The 25,562-nt window shown below is 41.6% G+C and overlaps 2 protein-coding genes across 4 annotated transcripts; both read left to right on the forward strand.

Moving 5' to 3' along the window:
• The first annotated feature begins 231 nt into the window (after nucleotides 1-231).
• On the forward strand, nucleotides 232-9,122 carry sufu (suppressor of fused homolog (Drosophila)). 2 transcript variants are annotated; one of them, XM_018684232.2, is made up of 12 exons: nucleotides 232-609; nucleotides 1,022-1,156; nucleotides 1,420-1,556; nucleotides 3,159-3,301; nucleotides 3,927-4,012; nucleotides 4,162-4,234; nucleotides 4,860-5,016; nucleotides 5,177-5,279; nucleotides 5,677-5,811; nucleotides 7,057-7,195; nucleotides 7,290-7,358; nucleotides 7,456-9,122. In XM_018684232.2, the coding sequence occupies exons 1-12, from the start codon at nucleotides 461-463 to the stop codon at nucleotides 7,543-7,545; spliced, it is 1,416 nt and encodes a 471-aa protein (XP_018539748.1). In that variant the 5' UTR covers nucleotides 232-460; the 3' UTR covers nucleotides 7,546-9,122. The 2 variants fall into 2 exon arrangements, with proteins under 2 accessions (XP_018539748.1, XP_018539750.1); XM_018684234.2 differs by having other exon boundaries at nucleotides 4,863-5,016.
• Nucleotides 9,123-10,050: 928 nt separating this feature from the next.
• On the forward strand, nucleotides 10,051-19,251 carry trim8a (tripartite motif containing 8a). 2 transcript variants are annotated; one of them, XM_018684235.2, is made up of 7 exons: nucleotides 10,051-10,335; nucleotides 10,900-11,502; nucleotides 16,489-16,584; nucleotides 16,931-17,164; nucleotides 17,490-17,521; nucleotides 17,736-17,851; nucleotides 17,967-19,251. In XM_018684235.2, exons 2-7 carry the CDS (start codon nucleotides 10,933-10,935, stop codon nucleotides 18,623-18,625), a joined length of 1,707 nt encoding a protein of 568 aa, XP_018539751.1. In that variant the 5' UTR covers nucleotides 10,051-10,335; nucleotides 10,900-10,932; the 3' UTR covers nucleotides 18,626-19,251. The 2 variants fall into 2 exon arrangements, with proteins under 2 accessions (XP_018539751.1, XP_018539752.1); XM_018684236.2 differs by having other exon boundaries at nucleotides 10,051-10,331.
• Nucleotides 19,252-25,562: the final 6,311 nt, after the last annotated feature.

Below are 25,562 nucleotides of genomic sequence, written 5' to 3' on the forward strand. Positions count from 1 at the left end.
TCTGAATACCCCTTTGACCACTGGTTGCCTCAGCTTTCCCTGACGATCCAACGAATTCATCATCTAGCCCCTGAAAAACCTTTGAAGTCTCGACGCTGAAATCACATCTTCCTACTAATTGATTGACAGTGTATCGGCCAATCAAAATAATCTACAAATCCACACAAACCTAAACATCCATTTTCATTGGTTATTTGCAGCCGTCAGTCAGTGACGTCGAGACCTTCGTTTAACCAATGGTTAAATTGTTTTTTGTAAAGGATGAGCAACAGGCTGGGCCCCTGCTGAGAAGAGCACAACGAGCGGAGTTAAATCTGTTTACTGTTAGACGGCATTACTAGTGTGAAGCCTCTATGGTTTAGTTTTTTCTCTGTTTTGTTAAACTGGGGGTGGGTAGAAGAAAATCACTGCATTCACATTGTTTTTAAGTAGAACAACCAGATTTGCTCGAGGCCGAGGCATGGATGAGGTACGGCCTACCAGTGGTGCTCAAGCCCACGGGCTGGTGCCGCTGTTTCCTCCCGGACTGCAGGCTATCTACGGGGAATGCCGGCGACTTTACCCCGAGCAAGCCAACCCGCTTCAAGTAACAGCCATTGTAAAATACTGGTAGGTATCCTATCCTATTGTTGCTGGTCTTACATCGTAGCAGAGGCGTTCATAAGGGAGGCCTATAAGGGCTTTTATTGTTGGCACTGAGTTTGTGGAACAAGTTTATGTAGTGATGGCGAGATGTTTAGCTAACAGTTAGCTGCCAAGCTAACGTTTCAGCAAAGTAAAATCAGGAGCCACACAAGGCAAGTGCTCCTATGTTTTTTGGAGTTTGAAGATTCCGTACCAGATTAAACAGACTTAATTAAAACACGTTGATTTGAATGTACCGCCCTAATTGTGTACAAGTTGCTGCCTTCCAGATAAGCCAACAGTCTGTACATAAGTGTACTGAAGAGTAAATGCAGTTCATTAACAGAAGAACAAATTTTGATATGGCTGATGGTTTTTAATTTTATGCTTCTCACAGGTTAGGGGGACCAGATCCATTAGACTACATCAGTATGTATAGGAATATGGGCTGTCAAGCTCAGGACATCCAGGAGCATTGGCACTATGTCAGTTTTGGACTGACTGACCTGTATGGGGATAATAGGGTTCACGAGTAAGTACACTAATATAACAGGTTGACTTCCAGTTGCCCAGGGGAGTTGGGGCAATTTCAACACACACTTTATGGAATTAGATGAAGAGCTTCCTTCATCTCTTTCTTTTGCATTGAATACAGTGGGCCCTTAAAGAGTTGTCTTTTAACTACTAACACTGCACATAATGACCCTCTGTTATTGCTATTATTGCACAGCGTGTACAGCATGCTGTTGATCTTGACAAGAATTTGGATTTTCACGACCTTCATGCGTGTATCAGATTCACAGGGGCAGATGGACCTAGTGGGTTTGGCTTTGAGCTCACCTTTAGACTCAAAAGAGAGGTGGGAGAGACTGCACCACCAACCTGGCCAGCTGAACTTATGCAAGGCTTGGCTCGCTATGTGTTCCAGTCAGGTAAGAGCACAGCATTTAGTGGGTGGAAAACATAAAACAAAGGGGCACTTAAGTTCATCTTTTCATGGAGTAAGCAACACATTGTAAAACACCTCAAGATCACTGCAAGTAATTTAATATTATACTCGTATTACATTATTAAAGAAATATCTATATTAGTTTGAACAAATTGTGGTCTGTTTTGCAGCAATAATAATGAAGAAATAGGAATGCATACTTTGACGAGTGTTAGAGTGATAAGGGAGCTATTTAGATTTATTACATTAAACATGCATTTGGTATTAAGATGTAAAGGTTTCATGCTTTTCTTAGTTGAGTTTGGTTTGACTTGAATTTAGTAGTCACATTGAACAAGGATTTTGTGACATGAATTTGGGTTCTAGAAATGTAGTCATTTTATATTATTTTATAAATCTTAAGAAGGATATTTAATTAATTTAATTGATTAACCAATTACTGACAGATGAAGAGGATATGAAAAACATTGTTAGTTGCAGCTCTACATTCTTTATCCCTCACCCAGAAACATTTTGTCAAAGAGTGTAGATATGTGTTTTTCATTTAGTTACAATTTGTTCATAGACTAGTAAATGATTTATTCGCACTGGTTTTCATAGAACAACTCCCTTTTGCCTGTGGTTGCCATGCCACCTTTTCACAACATTGTGAATGTGAAGAATGTGTCCTTTGTAAAAGTAGCTTGTAATTCCACTGATACATGTAAACATGCATGAATAGAAGAGTCTGCTGTCAGCAGTGGCCTTCGGTTTCGTATACATCACTTGTGTTTGTTGGAGCTCTGGGTATTGACAGGAAGTCTAATTTCCCCTTTCTTTCCTATAACTATTTTAATAGGATTGTTTTTTATAGATGGCAAACAGGGCCATTGTTGTAGTGTGTTGATGAATGCTGTGTGTGAGAGAAATGGGTTCACACAGTTCTGAAAAGTTCTTTAAATCCTCCAGTAGTGTATGTAATGCACACATCAGAGTGCGGTTGAGAAGGGAGGGGGCATTTAAAAGCCATGCAGAAGGAGAAGAAGGCTATTCTCTCCAGGCTCCCCTCTCCTCACCACCCAGCCCTTCTCTCTGCTCTCCAGCTGGGGTCAATTTGCGCGTGGGTGGGCTGGGCCCCTGAGCTAAATGGATGCTGATTCCTGGCCATCTTCCCCCTCGCTTTTCTCCTGCAGCAAATCTGGACTGAGTGGATATTACCTCCCAAGCAGACAGATTCCTCAGATGAAAATGTAGTTTTTATGTTTTTCTTGCCACGTTTAGTTTTTGATATCTCTCTCTCTCTCCCTCCCTCCCTCCCTCCCTCTCTCTCTCTCTCTCTCTCTCTCTCTCTCTCTCTCCTCTCTCTCTCTCCCTCCCTCCCTCCCTCTCTTACTCTGATTCCCTCACTGCTCTGCGTCCCCTCTTTTCCTGTGACTGTAAGTTTTCCCCAGAAATTCTGTGCTGTCAAATAATAAAAGGTACTTTTTACAGCTGGTTGATCGTACAGGCCCAAATGCACTTGAGAGACTGTGTATTCTTGACAACTTAGAACAGCCCATTTTGTCATACTCATAATTAATGCCTCCCGTTGTTCTCTCTTCTATAGAAAACACATTTTGTAGTGGCGACCATGTATCGTGGCACAATCCACTAGACAACAGTGAATCTCGTATCCAGCATATGTTGCTTACAGAGGACCCACAGATGCAACCAATTCAAACGCCATTTGGCACAGTGAGCTTTCTCCAGGTAAACTCAAAACACAGTGTCAGTAACTTCACATCATGCACTTTTGGGATCTTTTTCCCCAATAAATTAAAGCAGACATCAGGCAACCGTAATGGTCTTGGACTGTGGATCTGGTCAAAGCATGGATTAGCATTAGAGGAGATAAGGATGATGAAAATCTTTGCCTAATCTATTAAAACTCTAATCAAAATTTTGGAGCTTAACAGTGTTTGTACATTCGTCTTTCCTTTAAGTTTAAGAAGTGTAAGTTCATTCAATCATTTCTATGGCAACAGGAGACTGCCAGATCAACAGTGTTCAGCCTGTTGTCTTGTGTTCCCTCTGCATCAAGTCACATCGGCTGAATTTGTTAAATTAATACATTATTGTACAGCTGACTAAACCCAGTGTGACATTTAGTCAGTGTTACATAATGGTACCAAACTATATTAGAAATGCTGAAGCAGCCACAGTATACTCACTTTAACTAACTTTTAACAATGTGTCTTCCACAACATGATAAACAGCAACATTTGTACAACTTGGAGATTTAATCAAAATAATGGCAGCAACAATACAAAGAAGTGCTCAGAAAGTAAAATGATAGTAGACCACCCCCTCTCATACTCTGCACTGTCTCCTATAGATTGTGGGTGTATGTACGGAGGAGCTACAGGCTGCCCAACAGTGGAACGGCCAAGGCATCCTGGAGCTGATGCGTGGAGTCAGAGTGTGAGTGGATGCTGTGTATTAGCACATGGTTCGGCCAGATCTGTTGCTTGGAGTAAAGAGCGTGGTTACTTGTTCATTTATTAACTGTGTACGTTTTACTCAATGTTAATAATGACTGCAACTAATGTTGATGATTATCCTTTGTACAGAGCTGGTGGCCCCTGGCTCATCACAGACATGAGGAGAGGGGAAACCATTTTTGACATTGATCCACACCTACAAGTAAGGCTTTACTAAGTACTCGCACTCAGTTTACACTGTGCTGTCTTTATATGGTGAGAGATAAGGGGCGATCTTATGTTACACAGCTGCTAGGTGCTTGTGTATCATACATTTTAGGTAAACGTCATTCTTTTGTTTTCTGTTTTCAGGAGCACTAATGCAGCTCCAGATGTATTATATGGAAATGATGCACTATTTTCAACAAATTCATTGTGTAACATCAGTCAGCTGTTATGTTGTGCAAGGGGTTTATGTGAAGCTCTGTGACTGGATAGATGGGCAGTAAAGGGAATTGGGTGAAAAAGTTGAGCTACATTGTAAAGAGTTAAGTTTAAAGTGACCTAAAGGAAACCTATTGTCCATATATAAAGATATAAATAGATTCCATTGCCAACTGGAACTGGCCTGGAACAGGTCAAGGATTTGTCCTGGATATCAGAAGCAATCTGATTCTTTTTAAAGGGAACCTCTTGTATGTAGTTTATTTTACAGCAACTGCAAATTTTGGCACCCCATGATTGTGCAAAAATCTTTGCAGTGTCCTCTCATTTCTGAAAATGTTAACATTATGTGTGTTTAATGTGAGCTAGTGTTAATGATTGCGTATGTTTCTTGCTCATCTAAGCAGGAGAGAGTGGACCAGGGTATTGAGACAGAGGGCTCTAACCTGAGTGGTGTCAGTGCCAAGTGTGTGTGGGATGATCTGAGTCGACCACCCGAGGATGAGGAGGACAGCCGATCCATCTGTATAGGATCACAGCCACGCAGGCTCTCAGACAAAGGTATGCCAAGTCCCAAAGGAACAAAAAGAGTAGATCCTCTAATTAAGACTGAGCAGATCCAAGAATGTTTAACCAATCTGTACACAGGAGTTCTGGTTTCATGCTGTCAGCAATGCATGGTGGGATAATTCCATGCTGATCTTTGTCTGTGTGTTGACAGACACAGAGCAGATCAGGGAGACCCTGAGAAAAGGACTGGAATTTAACAGCAAGGCAGCACTACCACCCATCAACAGCCAGAGACAGAGCCATGAGAGACCTCAGTGAGTGTTCCTCCCACATACTAACACACACACATTAACATGGGTTCAGCTCAGCACAAGGGTTGCACCGGGATAACTCCCTACACCGTGTGCAGTGACTCACGGCGCATGTGATATCTGAACTGTTATAACATATTGTTTCTTAGCTACCAGCATAATATAGTGTTTTGTCACCATCCTGTTGCTATTTTTCGCTGGAAGTCGTTGCATCTTCTGCAGAGTCAGGTAACAGTTCTATGAGAGGAGTTGTGAAATCTGTGTCTGTATGTTCCCATATACAGACATAAGCCAGTTGCTGTTTTTCCACAGACACTCTTGTTGTGTATTGTGCCATTTCAGACTTCCTCACTTACCTTGTTCCTCTACCTTTCCTCTCTTTTCTTAATCTGTTTCTCAGGAGTCGGAAGGACAGTTTGGAGAGTGAGAGTTCAGCAGCCATTGTTCCACATGAGTTGGTCCGAACACGTCAGTTGGAGAGTGTCCATCTGAAATTCAACCAAGAATCAGGCACGCTGCTGCCCCTCTGCTTACGGTACGGCACCATTATCTCTCTTACATCCACTCATGATATTTATCCTTTTGGAACATCTGTAAGACAGACAGATGAAAAATAGTTGAAACATTTGTGTTGGAAGGGTGTGGCAGAATGTCTTAATAAAACCAGAACAAAAACACCAGTTTCTCAGATGTTCAAAAGGGGCTTTCTGCAAGTCGGCCCCAAATTGGATATGTCTCCTCATACTTTTACTTTGATGCTACTTCAAACTGTCAAAAAATAAAAAGCTAGTTATTAAAATGTCCAGTGCTATTTTTAGTAAATCTAAGTTTCAAAGTAAACATAAATCTAACCTGTGACATTACACATTTGTTGCTGGTCACTGAGAGGGTAAGGACAAGTTATTACATGATATGTAATATGGTGACAAAACAGCAGTTTGCAGGATCTTAAAATTTGTTTTATGGCTTTCTCTGATGCACTCTGTGTGTTGTGGAATGTACACACCTGTGGCTGATAACTACCTGGCCTTGGTTTTCACTTTTATTTAGAACATTATTTTGGAATTTGTGTACTGAAGCAATTACTGTCCAACAGGAACTGTAAGGTTTTTATAAATGCCCCTCTGCACAGACAGGAGACAAGGATGAACCCATTTTATGTAATCTCTGTCTGAGGAAAGAACAAGACTGGAGTTAGTTTACAGAGAGACCTTTGTGTGAGAGAGGGAGAGATGTGCTGTAAGTTAAGAGTGAGAACACGGTGTAAAGGGCCCGATTATGTGATATTGGCATACAGCATGATTACGTCAGATGTGACTTTTAATATCCAAAAAGGTTGTGAAAATAGGTGAGAATTTCACACATGCAGCAGCCCCAACCAGACCCACATTAAGATGTCTCTGTCATATTAAAGACTGCATATAAATTTTCATCACTAACCCATTTTCTTTGTTAATTAAGATGACTGAATTTATTGCTAAGCTACTTTATGTGTAGTTGCTACAAATGACATTTACTTATCACACTTAAATGCAAATATCTAGAAAAAACAGACCGGTTTTATTAGTATCTGTCTTGATTTATTGTGAAATACTTAACTGTCTCCACATGTCTGTAGTTACTCTGGGAAACTGGCACAAGTCTATAAAGTCTAAAATGCTTGTGATGAAAGGAGATGTATTAGAAATATTCTTTTATGGCTAAAATAAATAAAACCACACACTGATGTGCTTATAATTATCTTTGTAGCTCATACTGTACTGTATTTAATCTTTTACAGGGGCCGGTTGCTACACGGGAGACATTTCACATACAAAAGTATCAATGGAGACACAGCCATTACATTTGTGTCTACAGGAGTTGAAGGAGCTTTTGCTACTGAAGAGCATCCATATGCAGCCCATGGCCCCTGGCTTCAGGTATACACACACACAGACTCACACATTAACTCAGTTTCCATGTGATGCTTTTATATTTAATGCATGTGTTGGACTTTCTGCTCTCTCTGTATAGATATTGTTGACTGAGGAGTTTGTGGAGCAAATGCTTGGGGATTTACAGGAACTTAATACTCGTGAAGAGGTAAGGAAAAAGCCCCTGTGTTTTAACTTTTATTTTCAGTTTTGTTATGTTCAACTGCCTGCCTGTATAACCTTGCATATCCTTTCATTTTGTGTAGACAAAGTTACCAAAGGAGTACAGTTGGCCAGAAAAGAAGCTGAAGATCTCTGTCCTACCAGACTCTGTGTTTGACAATCCACTGCAGTGAGACAGAGACACTAAATCACTAGAAAATACCTACAAAAATACCTGCAGACACACACTTCCAGAGTGGACTATCATAAACAGAAGCCCTCCCAGAACATGCAACGACCCTGAGCTGTCAGGGCACGTAGATAATGTTGCTCCCACACTGGGCAACCTGAGACTGTTTCATCCCTGAAGATGATATGAAGACTTGACTGTTACTGCCTTCTCAGACCTGCCCCATTGTTTACAACATTTCTCTGAGGTTTGAACACTTTTGACAGTCTCAAACCAGCTTCAAACCAGCCTGTCCAGATGGTTGACCTGTTAGAACAATCATTATAGGTGACACACTACACTAGCTCCAGGGCAAAACAGGATGTTGTCATTCCTCCAGTAAGGCCTGCCAGGTCCAAAAAAGACCTCAGAAATGCAGTTGAGTGTGCTTCCTGTGATCACCAGAAAAAATGTCCCAAGCAGTAACTGGGTTGGGTTTTCAAAAACTATTTCTATTTATTCCAGTGGCCTTAAAAAGGGCTGAAAAGTCAAATATTGAACCATTTTATCAGTATTGTTTTCAATTGAGCTAATGTTTATAGTATTTACAAATGCTGGACATTTTTCTCTTGTTGTGTTTGTGGTCATACCAAAGTTATAACTGTTGGCAGTCTGCTGCCAGTGCTGTCTGTCTCAAATGTTATATGATTCTGTAATGATGACTTAACAGGATAAACTATTAGTAACTGCTTTTCACTGCCTGTTTGTTTGGGATAACCAAATAAACATCAGAATTTTTGGCAAATGCTGCAGGTAGAACCACCTCTATCCCCCGCGCCAAGAACATGACTCCTGTATTGAGTAATATTTTTTGAATGTGTCTTCTTTCAATTTTCTCATGCTTGATGATGCATATCTTACAATTACAAAATCAAAACCATCAAGTCCGTTGTAAAAGTTCCAAGACTAGGAATCTGTGTTCAGTGTCTTCTCTCGAGTGCTGTCTCTAGTGGCCATTGAAATATAAAATGTGGGATTTTTTTTTTTTTTTTTTTTTTTTTTACTAGTTGGACCTGCCTGAAAATGAGTTGGAGTAAAATTCCTCCATGCCTTGCGTTGAAAAGGACCACATATTCCCTGTTGACACTCGCGTTCAGCTCATGAATTATTAAGAAAATCCCTTTGAAGGCTGCTGCGTTCACTGTCTTTCTGATACCATTCCATGTTAACACCAAAACAAAAGACTACTTTTACTACAATGTCTTCTTAAAAATGTATTCTTATACAATCTTATTTTTGTTTGTGTTTTTTTTATTCAGAGTTACAAAATGTAAAGTTTAGAAATTGTTGTTATGGTATTTTGTAAGTCTATCTTACTGACTGAACTGGCTGATTGTAATCCCAAGTGCATTAAAGAGTGTAGATATTTACACAAATAAAGCTGGAACACTAATGCAGAATTACAGAGGAGCTTATATCTTTAAAATTTGTGATGTGAGTGCAATTTAATCTGTACATTTATATGGGATTTATAAGATTTCCTATAAAACATGGGAGTCATGAGACAACTTTTATAATGTAATAAATTGGTAACTAATGTCATTATTACTGGTCATTAAATCCTGTACTAACACTTTGTAGATCTGTTAGAAGAAATTAACAGCAAGTTTTAGTTGTTCTTATTAATGGCTAAAATAATCTATTACTAGATACTCATGGATTTTTCACTTTCTGATTACCCATCATTCCCACAGTTATGAAATATACTCAGTCATTAATAAGAGTCATAGGTTTGCCAGACTCTGATTATAAGCCATACAGTCTGCATTTGTAAATGTGACCAAGATCCCCTGCAAACCTCTTCCAGAGGGTTAGTAGTCTAACAGCCAATTGGAGTGGCCATCACATTGTGCATAATGAGTTGCTTAATTCAAATGACCACAAACCAACACAAAGAACACTGTTTACACTGGACTTGGTTAAACTTACAAACTACAGGGTACACACAATGCACAGGGGGGCAGTAGGTGGGGGCCTGTAAGGGCCCAGCAGCAAATTTTTGTCTTGGGGTCCTTTCACAGGTTAATCTGTACATACTGGAGGAAAATAACCACTAGCTAGCTTCTTATTAGCATCTTATATCTGATCTATAGGCATTAGTGAATTATTTAACCACAGATAAAGCCATTAGTTAGACTTTATAAACCTGCTGTAAATGGTGTCCGTTTGGAAAGTGGTAGCAATTACACTGCCTGCACAGACGGAGGACATTCACAGTGTTTCAACCTTTTTCCGTGAGTGATTCAGGGTTTCAGTATTTCTCCTCCCCTCTCACGGGCCCCCAGGGGCCTCTGTCCCAGCCAGCCAGGATTCCACTTTAGGAATCATTGGTGCAAAGGATGACAGGTCATACAAATGCCTCCTGGTCATGTACAATATCTCTCCGGTAGAGTTTGCTGTGTGGCCGTTTGGTTCGCCTTCCTCCTTTGGGCTCCTCCCTCCTTCTATGTATCAACTCTGTGACGGGTCACGTTATCGGAGGGGGGCAGTCGGTGTGTGAAAGCACTGAGCTCCCTCCTGAACGAGTCACAGGCTGCCTACACTTACCATTAAATATTAGTCAAAGAGTTGACGGGAAAGCGAAAGCAGCCGAGTAACAGCCGGGAATCCTATAAAATCCCAGCGTTGAGCGGTATGTCCGACACACCGCTGTAATATAAGCAGAGGAGCTGGATCTCATCGCGGGCTGGATGCGAAGCTCTTAGGCATTGTAGGTGCACCGGAGTCTACCGACGACATGGAAAATAAATAGTTGGTAACGTTGCTTTTCTTCTATAAGAACACGTCTAATATGTTTCTGTAGACTACTATAACGCCTTTTTGACAGTAGGCAAGAGTGTCCTCGCCTAAAAATAAAATGTCAGTGTGACATTTTATTTGAGGGTCCCATTTTCAGTGTTATTTTGTAGCAAGTTGTCGCTTTCAAACGCCACAGCTCGTATCGTCATGTTGTGAATTTGCCAACGAAAATTTACAAGCCTGATATTACGTTGTCATTGTACGCAACGTGATTTTTTTCATTATGACAGTGTGTTGTCGAAGTTTGACTGTGGCTGCGCTTCGTTTGACACTTCGTCGCCGCTCGAATACGTTAAGAGTTAATTTTTTACCTGTTTCTTACAAGTCAGTCGTCGCCTGCTAGAATTTCTCCACCTGTGGGTTGTTTTGGCCCACATCCTCCTGTGCCATTTTAGACAGGATGTAAGGAAAGTAGACTTTGGTCGGCTTAATTTTTAGTGCGTGTGTTTCTATATGCTTCAAAATGAGGGTATTGTCATTTTTATATTTAGAAAATAATTCTCAGTTTTGTTCCCTTTAGTCACACAAGATCAGTTTGGATCCAGCTGAAGTCATGGATGCAAGTTGGAAAAACTGCTTGGAAGAGGAGCTTTTGTGTCCCATTTGCCTGAATGTTTTTGATGAACCCATCCAGCTGCCATGCAAGCACAACTTCTGCAAGGGCTGCATCTCGGAGGCCTGGGCCAAAGACAACGCTGCGGTCCGCTGTCCTGAGTGCAACCATGACTACAACCAGAAACCCACACTGGAGAAGAACTTTAAGCTTGCCAACATAGTCAAGCGGTTTAACGCGTTGAACACTGAGAAAGTCCCTGCTGTGCTACAGTGTGTCCTCTGCAGACGAGGCCCCCCGCTGCCTGTGAGGAAGGTCTGCCTGCGCTGTAAGGAGCCCTGCTGCCAAACTCATATCCAGACCCACCTACAGCAGCCGTGTGCAGCCCCTGGACACCTGTTAGTTGACGCTGAGGAGCTGAGCGCTTGGACCTGTCCCAGTCATGAGGAGTACAGGCTACTCCACTGTGAGGAAGAGCAGGTGGCTCTGTGTCCATTCTGCTGCATCTCTCACTGCACTAACCAAAGACATACAGTCTGCGATGTGGATACACAGCGCATACAAATGCAGGTAGATAAATGACACCCACACATACTCTCCTACTCACCAATTCACTTTAAACTGTCAACTGAAACACAGGTGTCAAAAAGTGTGATTGATGCACTTTCTTCCATGGATTTTTCTTTGAATTTCATGGAAGCAAATATTTTTTTCAGTTCACTAGTCAATAAAGGCTTCCTTTCTTTGCCTCCTCCTTTAATCTTATGTGATGTGAATCGACTGGACAGGTGAAAGCCACCCCTCAGGGAAGATGATAGCATATACACACACATGCACAGACATGCAGGCTGCTTTTAACCTTGATCATAGCACCCCCTCCACACTGCCACGCCTTCACATTAGCCGCCCTGTGCCCCCGGGTAAGTGCTGTGATGCAATCTGCATCCACCGGAAATGATGACCCCCCTGTGTAAGCATGGGGGCGGATCCACGTGTAGTTTGTTTAGCTGGTTGGCTAGCTACCCCTATCAGTTTGTCATGAGGAAATGAACACTGGCAAGGCTTCTGAGGCTGATCAATGAATTGACTTGCTGTTTTTGAGAAGGAAATTTGGTGATTTGTGAAAATGTTCACAACAAGTTCATAACTTTCCATTTTGAACATTCCCAAGTTGGAAAGTGGTTCTAGTGACATTTCCAAAAAGAAAGAGGAACATAGATTCGTCTTGTGTTAACCTAACTGACAAGAAGTGAATAATGATCTGTTTTGGCAGGGTTGACCTCAAGACGCATGGAGGTATGTATCTCGCTCAGGGCCAGCATGTCATGGTTGTGTCCACCTCTGTATTTTCAGTTCTATACTTGATTCCAGTTCACTGTACTTTCACAAGTCTAATGTAAGTGGCAAAGTGTAAAAAAACAACCACCCACACTGCCTTATACACATTTCTATCTGTGAAGGGGCGGGAGTGAGAATCAGATTAGTTCTAGCATCTGCCGTGTTGCGGTCTTGTTGATACATTTGGTGATCGCATTATTCCAGTTGGGAAAGTTACAGACGCATTTCTTTCCAGCATGTAAATCACAAAGTTCTAAATTGGTAGAAGTCTTTGGTGCAAACTGTTGCTCTGGTTCAGAGCTATTATTGGGACAAAAGATGTCTGTTCAGCCCTTTCCACAGCTGCTCTTCACACACACACATGCACACACCCACCCGTTTTTTCTGTTCTTTCACAACTGTATGTTCACAGGGTAAATGGAGTTATCCAGGAGTCAGAGTTCCTGGCTCTTCTCAGATTAACACTCTCCCTGCTTGGGCCTTCAGACAGAGTGCACTGTAATATTGACAAATGTGGCAATAGCCAAAAAGTTAGACTTCTTCTTGGATGCTGGGTCATTTGTTAAAGTAATTTGAGGCCAGAGAGGCTTCTCATCTGAGAGTTTGTTCTCCTTGACAGAGCTGTGGTCTATTTTGGTAAAAGGATTTTAAATTCCCCTGGCAGCACTCTGGTTGCTTTCTGGATAAACAAAGAGGGAAAAACCAATGTAACTATGTTCATATCTTTGGTTATTTTGGCTCATGGAAGGAGACTTTTACAGTAACCCTTTGCAGGTGTGCTGGTAATTCTGGGACAAGAAAGGAAGAGTAACATAATAGTAATGTGGTCCCTGGGACAGGCGGAGGAGGAGCCCACCCACACAACCTCACCTTGGTTTTCTCAGGCATCTCAGCAGGAAACCATCGCTCATGGAAGCTCTGCCGTTTGCAGTTTCTTGTATCTGGGCTGGAGTGAGTCAGTTCCACAGAATGCTGAGGGCAGTCCATTGACATCAGACGTGGGGAATAGTTGTCAGTTGATTGTGAAAGAGGCTCTCTGTTCATTGAGCCTCAGGCTCCTCATTTAAACATGAGCTTCCTGGCAACCCGCGGGTGTCTGGATGCCTAAATAGGACAGTGGGGAAAGTGATCATTGGCGGGTTTAATCTTGATAAAGGTAGGCTTTCACGCTGCTACAGAGAGATCAGCAACCAGACAGTTCCCTCCTGCCCCCTTATGCTATTTCAAGCACACAACAAGTCAAAAAGGGAATTGGAGGAAACATGGCAAAATGAGGAAGACACGGTTGTTGAGCAGAAGCATCTAGGCAGAGAAAAGCTGCTGCCATTATGTGAAGCCAACTCACATAAAGCAGCTCATGCAACGTTTACGATAGCAATAATCCAGAAAGTGTTCTTTCCTGTGTTTGTAAATTCAACAGTCACACAGAAGGTACAGGTACCACTGAGCTTTTGTGCTCTGAGTTAAGAGAGTGATTATTAAAGCAAGTATACTGTCTGTAAGTGTTTCACACACAGTACATGAAAAACTGGATGCAACAAGAAACGCAGCCAACTAACCAGGTACCATGTGAGTTTTTCAGGGCAGAGTCAGTCGCTATGGGTATTATCAGATTTTTTGATAAGGGCTGTTTAGCTGAAAGTGCCTCTTGTATAAGCAATATGTGGTGTTGAGATGTAGCACAGGTGTGGGATGTGACTTGAGATTAAAGACCGCTGCTGATTTTCTACGAGAATGCTGCAAGTCTCGTGAGAAGATATGACAAATTTCCAATATGTGCATGTCTCCATGTTACCTACTACTTAACAAAACTCAACAGTGTTACTTGATTGAAAATTAAAGGCTGACGATCATGATAGATTTTGTTTAGGCTCCAGGGAGAGTATCTGAAACCTTCTCACTTGGATTTCTTACCAGATAACAAGGAATGCTTTCTAAGTGTAGCTGTGAATTACATTCCTCCAAAGTAAAAATTTAACAGTGTACAGTTACCTTAAAGGCAGATTTGTTGCCCCAGCACTGTTGATCATTTTATGATGTTTTGCCTGCTTCAACAAGCCCCCATCTCTTGTGCTCACACTATATAGGTCTCAGTATAACGAACCATAAAGCAAAATACATTCTTGATCTCTTCGGTGGGATCCCCTTTAAGACTGACAGTCAGCACTGCAATGGTGATGCAGCAATTAAAGCATAATCAAAGGAATGAAAATGAAATGTTTTCCTCTAAGGACTTGAGCTGCATGGATCAATATTTTTATATTAACAGTGGATCATTTGATTATATTTAATGTGAGAGGGATCACTTGTAAAGACGAACCCACAGAAAAATATCAGCCGACTCTGTAGTTTGGTTCTATGGAGCTTTTTAACATCTTTCAGTTAAATGTTTTTGTTGTATGTCCTTGCAGTGACTTAACTGATTTGTTTCACTCATCAGTTACTTTCCTAGCCACTGCAGACAGCTGGTATCAATCCACCATACACTATCTGTCCAGCACCAGAGCAGACTGACAAAGTGAAGGACCAGCTAACATTAAAGTTAGCTAACAACAAAGTTGGGGATTAGGCTAACACTGAGTAGCATTTAGCTGCTAAGAAAAAAACAAACACCAAAACAGAGCTAAAAAGAGAGTGAATGTTGGACTTAAATTTGTTGGGTGGCCAGAAACACGACTCAAAACAAATGCTAATGTTGGTTTGTGTCTGCTGAGATGTGTAACTTTATATGGCTATAATATGTTAATGTTGGGTTTGCAGTTTGTCCCACTGTCCTCAAGTGGCTCAAAAACTCAACTTATGCTGCTTTAACAATTTCAATGTTACTTCTGTTTATTGTGTGCTCTTCCCCTTCTTACTGCATTCTTTTGTCAATAGTCCAAAGTCCATGTCATAATCCAAGTTATCACAAATTGTGAAAGAAGTGAACTGGAGGAGACAGAAATATTTCTGCTGTTCCCCAGGTGACAAAATTGTTAGCAGTCCTCTTCACTAAAAAGTACAGTTTTAAAAATTATGCAACAAGCAAAAGTGGGTGTAGTTTTTTGTGTATATGTGTAGTATTAAATGCAAATTATATCAATTTGAATCTTTTTTATTGTTCTGTTTCAGAGACTAGATGGACTGTTGGAAGTGTTCACTATGGTATTCTATAGTTGCCAGCCAGTTGTTGTACATAAGACTCCATGAGTGTTGTAAGCAGCTGAAGAGGCCTGTTGCTGTGATACCACAATGTAGATACCCTGAAACTCGCTCACTAGAGACCACAGGAATGTCCTCATTCTCTCTATCTCTCCTCTGTGCTTCAAACTTTCTCTCTGTTGGTTTCACTCTCTTTTTGTATGTCTTTCTCACTTTCTTTCTCTCCATTCTTGGCATGTGCAAGCAAGAGCCCTCACAGCACTTTGCCTTTCCTCCCGTTCCCTTTCTCCCATGCACACTCATGCGGAGGGAGAGCAGACCCCAGCGTTGTGCACACAGACATGACAATCTGTCACTGACACAGAGGCCAACGCAAACAATGGGACCGATGCATGTGGCAAAAAGACGAGGCAGAGAGGGGTAGTGCGACACCCCCGCTTTTTGCTCCCTCCTGCTCCCTCTCACATACACATTAGCTTTCACATATAAATACATACACAAGGCTTTGTTGCCATGACAGCAGGTTTTCTCTTATTTGGGCAGGTTGCCTTTCCCATTCAGAAACAGTTCATTAAAAAACGTACCTGCTCTCCTCTGCTTCTAGTTTGCTGTCAGCCTGTGACTAGTTTGATTTGCATCTCCTGCTGTAAATGGAGAAGGATTATGTTTACAGGCTCTTTTACTGGCCTTTGGCTCTTTTTGCAGTCTGATTCAGCCCACAGAGGAAGCCGACTGATCCCAACAATAGACTTCATTTTAATGTAGCAGGGTCCCTGTTAAACTTCCAGGCAATCAGAGATGGATTTGTGCAATTGTGTTTGCCTTTGCTGGTACTCTCCTAATGGATAAATGCATGTGGTTGTCGCTGGCAGCTGCGATTTCCTCTGTCTAATCAGGATTGTGGAGGAGGTTGTCTTAGTGACGCATGAATAGCAGCCAGGTTTGCTGAGGTCCCAGCAGAGGCCAGAGTTTTTAAGAAAGTTTCATATATATATATATATATATATATTCTATTTTCAGTGTATCTTCTTTGGGTTCATCTGCCTAATCCATCTCTTGTATGTCATCTCCCCACAGGCCATGCTAATGAGGCAGCAAGACAGACTGGAGGGTCGTGTTCAGAACATCGATGAGCAGCTCACCAAGCTGGAGTCAGACAAGACATTGATGAAGGTACAGTACAACACACACATTGCTTTTACTTACAGAGACACAATTCAGAACATTAAGTAAGTAATAGTTCCTTCTTCTTTGACTTCATGTAAGTTTGTGTTTTAATTTTGTCTACACTGTGCTGTGAAATGACTCTACCTTGTTTCATTTAGGGAAAATGAAGAGAAAATGTAATTTATCTCTGGCTTTGAATGGCTAGTGCACTAGAGTGGAAAATGCACTTTACAAATGACTTTCCTTCTAACTGAACTCCTAAAGCCATTGCTGTTTTCTATCCCATGTCTTTACTAAGAGTAGTAGCAGTATTCAATTGCAGACTTGTCTTCAACCTGTCCTCTCTCTGCAGGATGCAGTGTCTGAACTGAAGGAGCGTGTGAGGGCCCAGTATCAGAGGATGCATACGTTGCTAGAAGCGAACCAAGCTGAAACCATGCAGATGCTGGAGAGCACCTGCACCATGTATGTGAGGAAAAACTCCCAGCAGGTCCTGCAGCTCAACGAGAGGCGTCAGGAGGCGGAAAAACTCCTGAGCTCAGTACAAACGTTCTTCCATAGAGCGGACAGCATTAACTTCATTAAGGTAAAAATAATAATAATAAAAAAAAGAAATATCCACCTCTTTTTCCATTTCTCCCATATGCAGCCACACAAACACATGCAATACACACACCAACAGAAATTGTTTTATGCCATTTGCATCCACTGAATCAAATGTTGGATTTCAAAGGACACAAAAAGAATTGTCACACAAACCTCATGTGCAACAAACGCTGATGCATGTGCACAGACAAATAACAGCAAACCCATTATCTTTGTATTTTTCTGTTCATGTAGTAGCTGTTAATGAGACATTAAAAGGCAGATGGTGGGTGTGAATGACTTAGATGTCTTATTGTCTTTTTCAGAATACAAAACCATACCAGCTGCTAATAGACAGGTAAGCATTATTATTTCTGTTCTATTTCACTTAACAGCACATCATTGTATTTTGTATTTATCATATGTTATACAGTGAGAAGGTACCTGAAAGTGCAGGATAACTTTGTGTTCAAAAACATTCCTCTGCTCTTTTCATTCTAAGAAGCTGTTATTGAGATTAGAACCTCATATACCTGTGTAGTTCTTCATCTGTATTGTGTTTTTTTTTCCAGGTCAAATGCACACCTGAGTAGTTCCATCCCTCCGCTCAGAGTGGGCCAGCTCAACTCTCATCATTTGCTATCTGAACTCTCAACAAGAGAGAAGAACCTGCGAAAAATGCTGGAAGGTAAGATAAAAATGTAGTAACTTAAGATGAGGTAAACGTAGATTGTAAAACATTTAACAGTTTCTGGGATATGATATGGCCAGGATTAACATTTATCCCTACTTAACATTCACAGAACCGTTCAACGAGGCACCTATTCTTGAGATTGTCCAGTCTCACAGCAGCACTCCTGGCTCCCAAACTGGGACTAGTTCAGGACTACAGAAGAGGAAATACAGCATGGCCTTCCTGGGGAGTAACACAGAAAACTCCACCTCCCAGGACCCTCTGCCATTGCTCTACAGCAGCAAAAAACCCTTCCTGCCTGACCAGAGCCATCGTGCTTCATCCATGTACTCCTCTGAAGGCCTCTCCCAGAATCCTCACGCTAGTCCCAGCCATAGTCGGCTCCTTGACACTTCAGCCCATCACATGGTGGGTCTAGGGTCCAGCTCTAGCCACCACTCAGGGACCATATTTCCCCCTGCCCACTTCCCTAGCGGAGGTGCCTCGCAACAAGCCATGTACGAGGGGAGGAAGGTACTGATGTGCACTCTGAATAACTGCTGCTGCTCCAGGGCTCCCACTGCTCGTGCCCGGCCTCCGTACCCAGCATCGGACTCTTTCCCCTCCATGACCTCTCAGGAGTTTCCTCCACATGCCCCACTACCTGCAAGTCAGCCGCTGCAGCATTTTCCCATCAGGGGGCTGATGGAAGCCTCACAGACGGCCAGGCACCCTGACTTCTACGGGCTGTACGGCCAGTCTTCAACCAAGCATTATGGGACCAAGTGATAAACCAGAATCAGTTTGTTCCGTTTTATTCAGATTCGGCATCAGAATTTCCATATTTGCTTTTTGTTCATATCCGTTTTGGTTCAGAGAGAAATTGTCAACTTTGTGTCCCCAACACGCCTTCATTATAATGTTATTTTGACAGTTACTTGACTCTGTCTCAGAAAACCATGCCCAGTTAACTTTGGTAGCCCCTGTTTACTCTCTGAATCACAGTGACAGCAGTAATGCTCTAATTTGAAACAGTTTTGTATTTTTATTTATTTTCTGTTTTAATTCGACTGGAAGTGCTAATGTGAATAATGTAGTCTTAAATCCATTCAAGCAGTGAACTAAAAAAACGACATATCCTTCATCACAGGTCCTGACATGGGGACTCCAGAGACTTCAGTGCCTAAAAAGACTCTTAACGCGCTCTTAATTTACTTGCAAGTTCCTAGCGCTTGATTATTTCCTGTTTGCGGCTGAAAGCATGCAGGGAGCCTCTCCATGCACTCCAGTCCATGTGGCTTTAAAAACACTGGACTACAAATGCTTGTCAGGTTTTTCATGAATTTTTTTTATAAGATTATGAATAAACCAAAACCAGTGGAAAAATGTTGAATAAACAAGGATATTGAATTACATTTTGTTGTATTTTAAGCATTGGTTTACAATGGTTTAATGTAATCTTGTGGGCTTTTAACCATACTTTAAACCAGGCAATGCATTTGTTATTTTAAACATTATGTTTGATTATAGTTTGAGGTCTGTTTGTGCTGAGAATTGTGTGATTTGTTTGGGTTAAGGGGTTTTACAGTTTGACTCACTGGGTTACAGTTGAAATGTCAGAGTTTCCTGTGAAAAAATAGAAAATCCATTATTACAGTGCATCCCACCCTGCAACTCACCCACAATCTATTCATAGGTCAAGGCTTGTAAATGGAAAAGAAAGACACTGGGTGACCACATGTTTGAGATCTGCTGTATTCAGAGGAATCTCAGAACATGGTGGAGGAGGTTTGGACAATGATTTGTTACAGACCGGGCAACAGCAGGCCCATTATCTGCCAATTTAGGACAGTTCACTTCCTTGTCAACATCCTGGTCTCTGGCAAAGTCTCTGTCTCATCCCTCTTTGTCTCATTATTGGAGCTGGTTGTCAAGTTAGGTCAGAGAACAGGAATAACTGATGAGCTGCACCTCCCTCCCCTCTCTCTTCCTCTCCTGGGGTATCATTTGCCAGGGCTCGATGCAGAGGAGGAGGAGGAGGAAGAGGAGGAGGAGGAGGGTCAGAGCGGCGGATGATATAAGCACAGAGTTTTAATGAGGGCTGGGACAGTATAGTCATCTACTTATCTGTCACTCATACGCCTTTCATCGTTCCCCTCCCCCCGCACCCCTCAACGAGATAGAGGGAGCGCGTTGAGGGGCGGAGTGGAGGGTTGAGAGGGAGGAAGAATGGTTAGAGGGGTGGGGTGGGGGGGTACAGAGCAAGTGAGGCACATGACTTATTTATGGATTATAAAATGTTCTGCCCTCCTGTTTTGTTCTCCCTTTTCTCGGGTCCAGTCTGGGTTTTTTTTTCTTTACTTGAATTCACGAGTGTGAATAGTAAAATTTCTGATCTCCTTTCCAAATCTCCCAGCCCCCTTTAGCAGAAAATACATGAGGCAGAGGAGTAGGAGGAGCTGAGGTTTAGTTACAGTGTGGCATCAATTTGACATTTATTGTGTGTGCGTATGTGTGTGTAAGCCTATTAGCATTCCCCTTGTGCACCGTTCCTTCTGTGGGTGTGTTATTAATAAAACATACAGTAGATATTCTGAAGGAGGCCATACCATTAATTTAATCCACATAAATAATTTCATTTATAGCTGCATATTTCAGCCATGCCATTTGAAAACTTCAAAATTGGGGATTTGAATGTTAAAGAGAACTGAATTGTGCCTTATTTTAGTTTTAAATAGTATTTGAACTCAGTATTTTCCCCAAGATTTCTTAGTGAACAAGAAATTAATGGCTACAGCAGATCATAGTCTTAATAGCATTGTCATTTACCAACCTTAGTATTAGCACAAATATTAAGCTTAAAAAAAGGTGTGTATCTTCATGTGTGTTTAGTTTGTTCTGCCTCGTGTGCAGGCATGGAGCGGGTCGAATCCTGTTGTGCAAGTGAATGTCTGCTCATGTGTCAGTGCACAATCAGCCAGTTAGTATGTGTTTCCTCATATATGCACAGAGGCAGGCTCAGTGTGTGTGTGCGCCTGCTCATTGAGGTTACGTATAGGGTGAAGGGTGATGCACTTGACAGCTGTGCTCTGTTGTGGCAGGTGTGTTGGAGCTGTATACATATGAGTACAACACGCCCCTGCCTGCAGCAGGACGTGAGCCTGTTTTTGTGTGTGTGTGTGTGTGTGTGTGTGTGTGTGTGTGTGTGTGTGTGTGTGTGTGTGTGTGTGTGTGTGTTCAATGCATGGGGAAGTGTCAGCTGTCGTGCAGCTGTTGTTTGTGTGCTTTAGCCAGTGGCTAGAGGTACTATTGAATATTTTTTGAGCAGCATTATATTATATATATAATAAATTTATATATTTACATTTGATGACGTTTGATGTTTGCATCCTGAGACGTCAGTGATAGCTCTGCAACATTCGCGTCACAGCCACAGATCCACCGCTGCACAAGCTAAAAGAGGATGTTTTGGTGAAAAGAGGATGTTTTGCAGACAACCGTAACATCTTAAAGGAGAAATCCACCCTGACAGCTTGGATTTTACTGACAGAAAGAGATTTTCCACCAAGATTAATTAATCGAACAGGGTCAATCTAACCAAAAGAGTGGGAGAAAGTAATTATTAAAAATAATGATAGTCTCCAACTCACACTGCTGATATACAGCAGCTGAAGAGTATTTGTGGGTGGAGTTTCCCTCTATAACTCAGGCCTTTGATGAATATTATTGACATTGTCCCAGTACATTTACACAGCTTGCAGCTTGTGTAACTGTCCCGTCAGTTCAGCAGTGGATGTGAGAGGTGGATGACATGGCAGCACTGAAGTATTATAGTTTGTGGAATAAAGGAGTGGATGTTAGTGTTATTGGTCTGGACACACACACACACACACACACACACACACACACACACACACACACACACACAGTTTTACCAGTCCTCCCAATAATACTGACAGGAACATGGACATATACAGCGTAATGCATACAGAGTAGCTATTCATCAACCACACAGAATACTAACCTTCATCTGATAAGGCCTTTGAAATCTGTGCCAAAACTCCAATCCAGGATAACAGTGTACACACACGCACACACACACACACACACACACAAACATCAAAGACAAAGATCCATGGCCAATGTTTATTGATCTCCAGGTCTATTTTTTGCTTGTGGAAATCATTGTAACATAAACCAGTCCTCTGTCGAGTCTCAGCTGAAGGGAAACAGCCACGTTAAAACCATGTATATATGTGAAACTAGCAGAGACGAGAAGGGTGTGTGCAGGTGAGCTGTAGTGGTGGCAAACCTGTTTGTATATATATGAAAATGGCAGGCACTTCAGATCAAAATTAAAGGGCATTTCAGAGTCCCTCAGTGGAGAACAGCTGTATCAGTTTTTCAGTGAGAATACAAAGTGGCGTGCTTCAGCTGTTGCCATAGTAACTTTGGGCTACACTGGAGTGACACATGCCAGTGTCAGAAGTGGAGACTAATGAAGTATCTTTACTCAAATAGCTTTATTCTTTCTTTCCACAGCATTTTTAGAGGAATATATTTTCTTTTTACTCCACTGCCTTTCTCTGGAGGCTGTAGTAGAAAGTGGCACTTTTTAAAAGTAGAACAGAAATGCCTGTGTGATGATTAGCTACTTCTGCTTCTGTTGTCTGCTGCGGTGACCAGCCTTTGTGTCGCTTTGGGCCAGATAAAACCGACAGAAACTGAACACAAAGTCTGAAAGTGCTCAGAGGCGGCGTGTTGCAGCAGTAATCACAGACGGACACTTCTAAAATCTCCAGTCAACTGTCTTTCTAGAGTTTATCGCACAGGCACCAGAAAATCCCCAGCTTTGCCTCTCTGGAGTTTAGTATGGTGCCAATGTTTCCCTTTCTTTTTGAAATAACTGTACTTTCCAAAATCATCTTCCTTACTGGAACCCTTGTGCTGACTGGAGAGACTCCAACACTTGTAAATGAACTGAATTAATAGACAGTAAATGCACGGTACAAATGTTAAATGCTGAAAGAATTTCTTCAACTATCAAGAATGTTAGAATATGTACTTTGAGTATTTTTGTGTTCAAATCTAGAATACTTTTTGTACAGCAGTGTTGCTAAATGTGTAGACTGTGAACACTGTCTTTGCTTGCTGATTGTTTTTCCTGGTAAAGGCCACAAAGGGCTAAATTAGTTACAGATAGGCCATAAATCTATCCTTTTTTTAAACGTAGTTTCCCCTACAGTGGGCTTAACGATGAACCTAAGCTGCTTTGACACTGACGCACCCCGATGAGATCAGAACACATTTATGAGCTGACTGAAACACTTCAATATCACAGACTGTCCAACTGTCCTGCTGCCTAATGCCACCAAGGACCAGGTCAGGGGACAGCTTTTCTGTTATTTAAAGAGCAAAGAATGAGTGGCTCAGCATCATCCATTTTTATAAAGAGCCGACCTCTGGCAAAGATGAAGTTGGATTCTTTTATAGTTACTTGATTATGCTCACGGCACTGCATGGAATTTTCCAATCACTGGTCGATTGTATTTAAGTCCTGCCCAAAATGAAAAATCAGTCATCCATGTACTCTGTGCTCATCTCGAAAACTCCCACAGATCAGCAGTTCTGAATCCTCTCTTAATGTACTGAAATTAATGAGGCCATCTTTTTTCCAGATAAAAATAAAATTGAAATTTGTCTGTACCCAAAAGTGCTGTGGCAAAAAAAGAAGAAAATAATTATAGTGAGGAAAATATGCAAATAATGAAGTAAGATTCACATCATATGGTTGATAGATAGACTTGAACTATGTTTCACAAGCTGTTTTGAGAATTTTATGTTCATTTAGATCTGTAAAAAGGTCATGTGGACTGTATAATTAAAAAACATAGATTTGTTTAAAGTGCATATAAACATAAAATGACTCAAATTTAAAGCAAAGTTAAAGGAGAATACCACTGTCCCACAAACGTTAGTGGAGTTTGACAGAAGAGTACAGTACACAGAAGACACCAATCTGATGTATTTTCAGTAACATTTCTTTTAAAATGCTCCTCTCTGTTGTTGCTTATGCTACACACACAGGTATTGCTCTGGACACAGCTGTAACCTCTATGCGAAGGTGAGGACTTAATGCGCCACACAGACGCTGTACCATAAAACCCGTATACCCAATAATAGTGGTGTAAAGGTTCACAAACTCCCACTCAGCACACACCAGTTGGATGTGCTTTATGAGTCAGAAAATAAGAAGCAGCAGCACCTGCTCCCAGTCAAGGTGACATTAACTAGTTGGAGGATTGTTAACACGTTGATTTGCTATCTGTCACATGACCCTTTGAAGGGTTTTCTGACTCTGGTGGTGTGTAATGAATCAATGAATCTTTCTCTCACTACCCTGAGGTATCCTCATGATCTGTGAAAGCACCATCAAACTCTAAAGCAGGTAACGTGATGTCATCTGAGGCTATTACTTCTTTTGTTTCCTAACTCCTTATCATCACCTCTCAGGGAAAGAGAGAGAGGGAGAGAGAAAGAGAAAGAGAGAGAAGGAGAGATGGCATCAACAGCAACAGTCAAAGCAACAAACTGAGACACTCAATAGTGAGAGGTGAGAGCATAACACCCAAAATTATTCATTTAAGTGTCCTCCTTGTCTTTGTGCAAATCCTGTCTCCTCGTTAACAGAGAGCTGCCATCACAGGTGGTCATTTGTCATGTTACCATGGCAGCACCTGGAATGACTAAGTCGTTAGGACAAAAGTTGTGTTAGCATTACCCCCTCTCTTATGGATGTATGCTGCTCAGCGATGCTTGTTTATCATTCTCTCCCTCAACTTTTCCTTACTCCACATCATTATGCAGAGATAGAAGAGGTATGAATTAGGCTGTAGGTGTATAGAACTGAATGTGTTTAAGAGGATTTTAATTTTTTTTTTTTCATATTTTTCTGTTTCAGAGGATCCTCCATGCACCTCTGCAAGTAAAAATGGTGATGTTATATAAGTGGACAGAGCCTCTCTGGTTAAACAAGCATAGTAGATGTTGTCATTTATATGCTGGGGAAGGTAGTGTTGCTTCTCCTTTTTCTGATTTCCCCCCCATCTCTTTCCCTTTATCTCCTCTAGCCTTATCTTAATGGTGCCTGCAGCCTGCTTGATCATCCCATGGTTATGGTATGTATATATAACAGCAGCTGATAGACGGACAAAACGTTTGTCATTATTTGCAGCAAACAGTTAATCCTCCACATAAATTCTTTATTATGCAGAGCACTTTCAAATGTGTAGTATATGTACTGTGTAAGATCTGTCTTTGTCATCCTTTGGCTCCGCGGTCATATTCGAATTGGAATCTGAGTTAAGGAGCTCTATTGTGCCTCAGTGTCAAAATGAAGAAGCAGTGTGTCGACTTCAACAAGGACCTCTAATAAAGACTGACGGTCTGCAGATGAACCAGTGATATGATGCACTACAGTGACTTGCTGCTTACAGCCGCCCTGTGAAGATTGTGTTTACATGTCAGCTGATGTTTGTTCAGAGCAGATGGGATTGTAATGTGTATGCAGATGATGCGGACTGTAACCTGACACGTCTACATGAAGCTTTAACTGACATCACGGCCATTTACTGGCAACCCTTCAGCTTCTCCATTGAGTTATCCATTGTTGGTGGTTTGTAGTCAGCTTGGCCAATAATTTTACACTGCAACGGTTACTTTTATG

Source organism: Lates calcarifer, linkage group LG16_LG22 (assembly GCF_001640805.2).
Source record: "Lates calcarifer isolate ASB-BC8 linkage group LG16_LG22, TLL_Latcal_v3, whole genome shotgun sequence".
NCBI lineage: Eukaryota > Metazoa > Chordata > Actinopteri > Centropomidae > Lates > Lates calcarifer.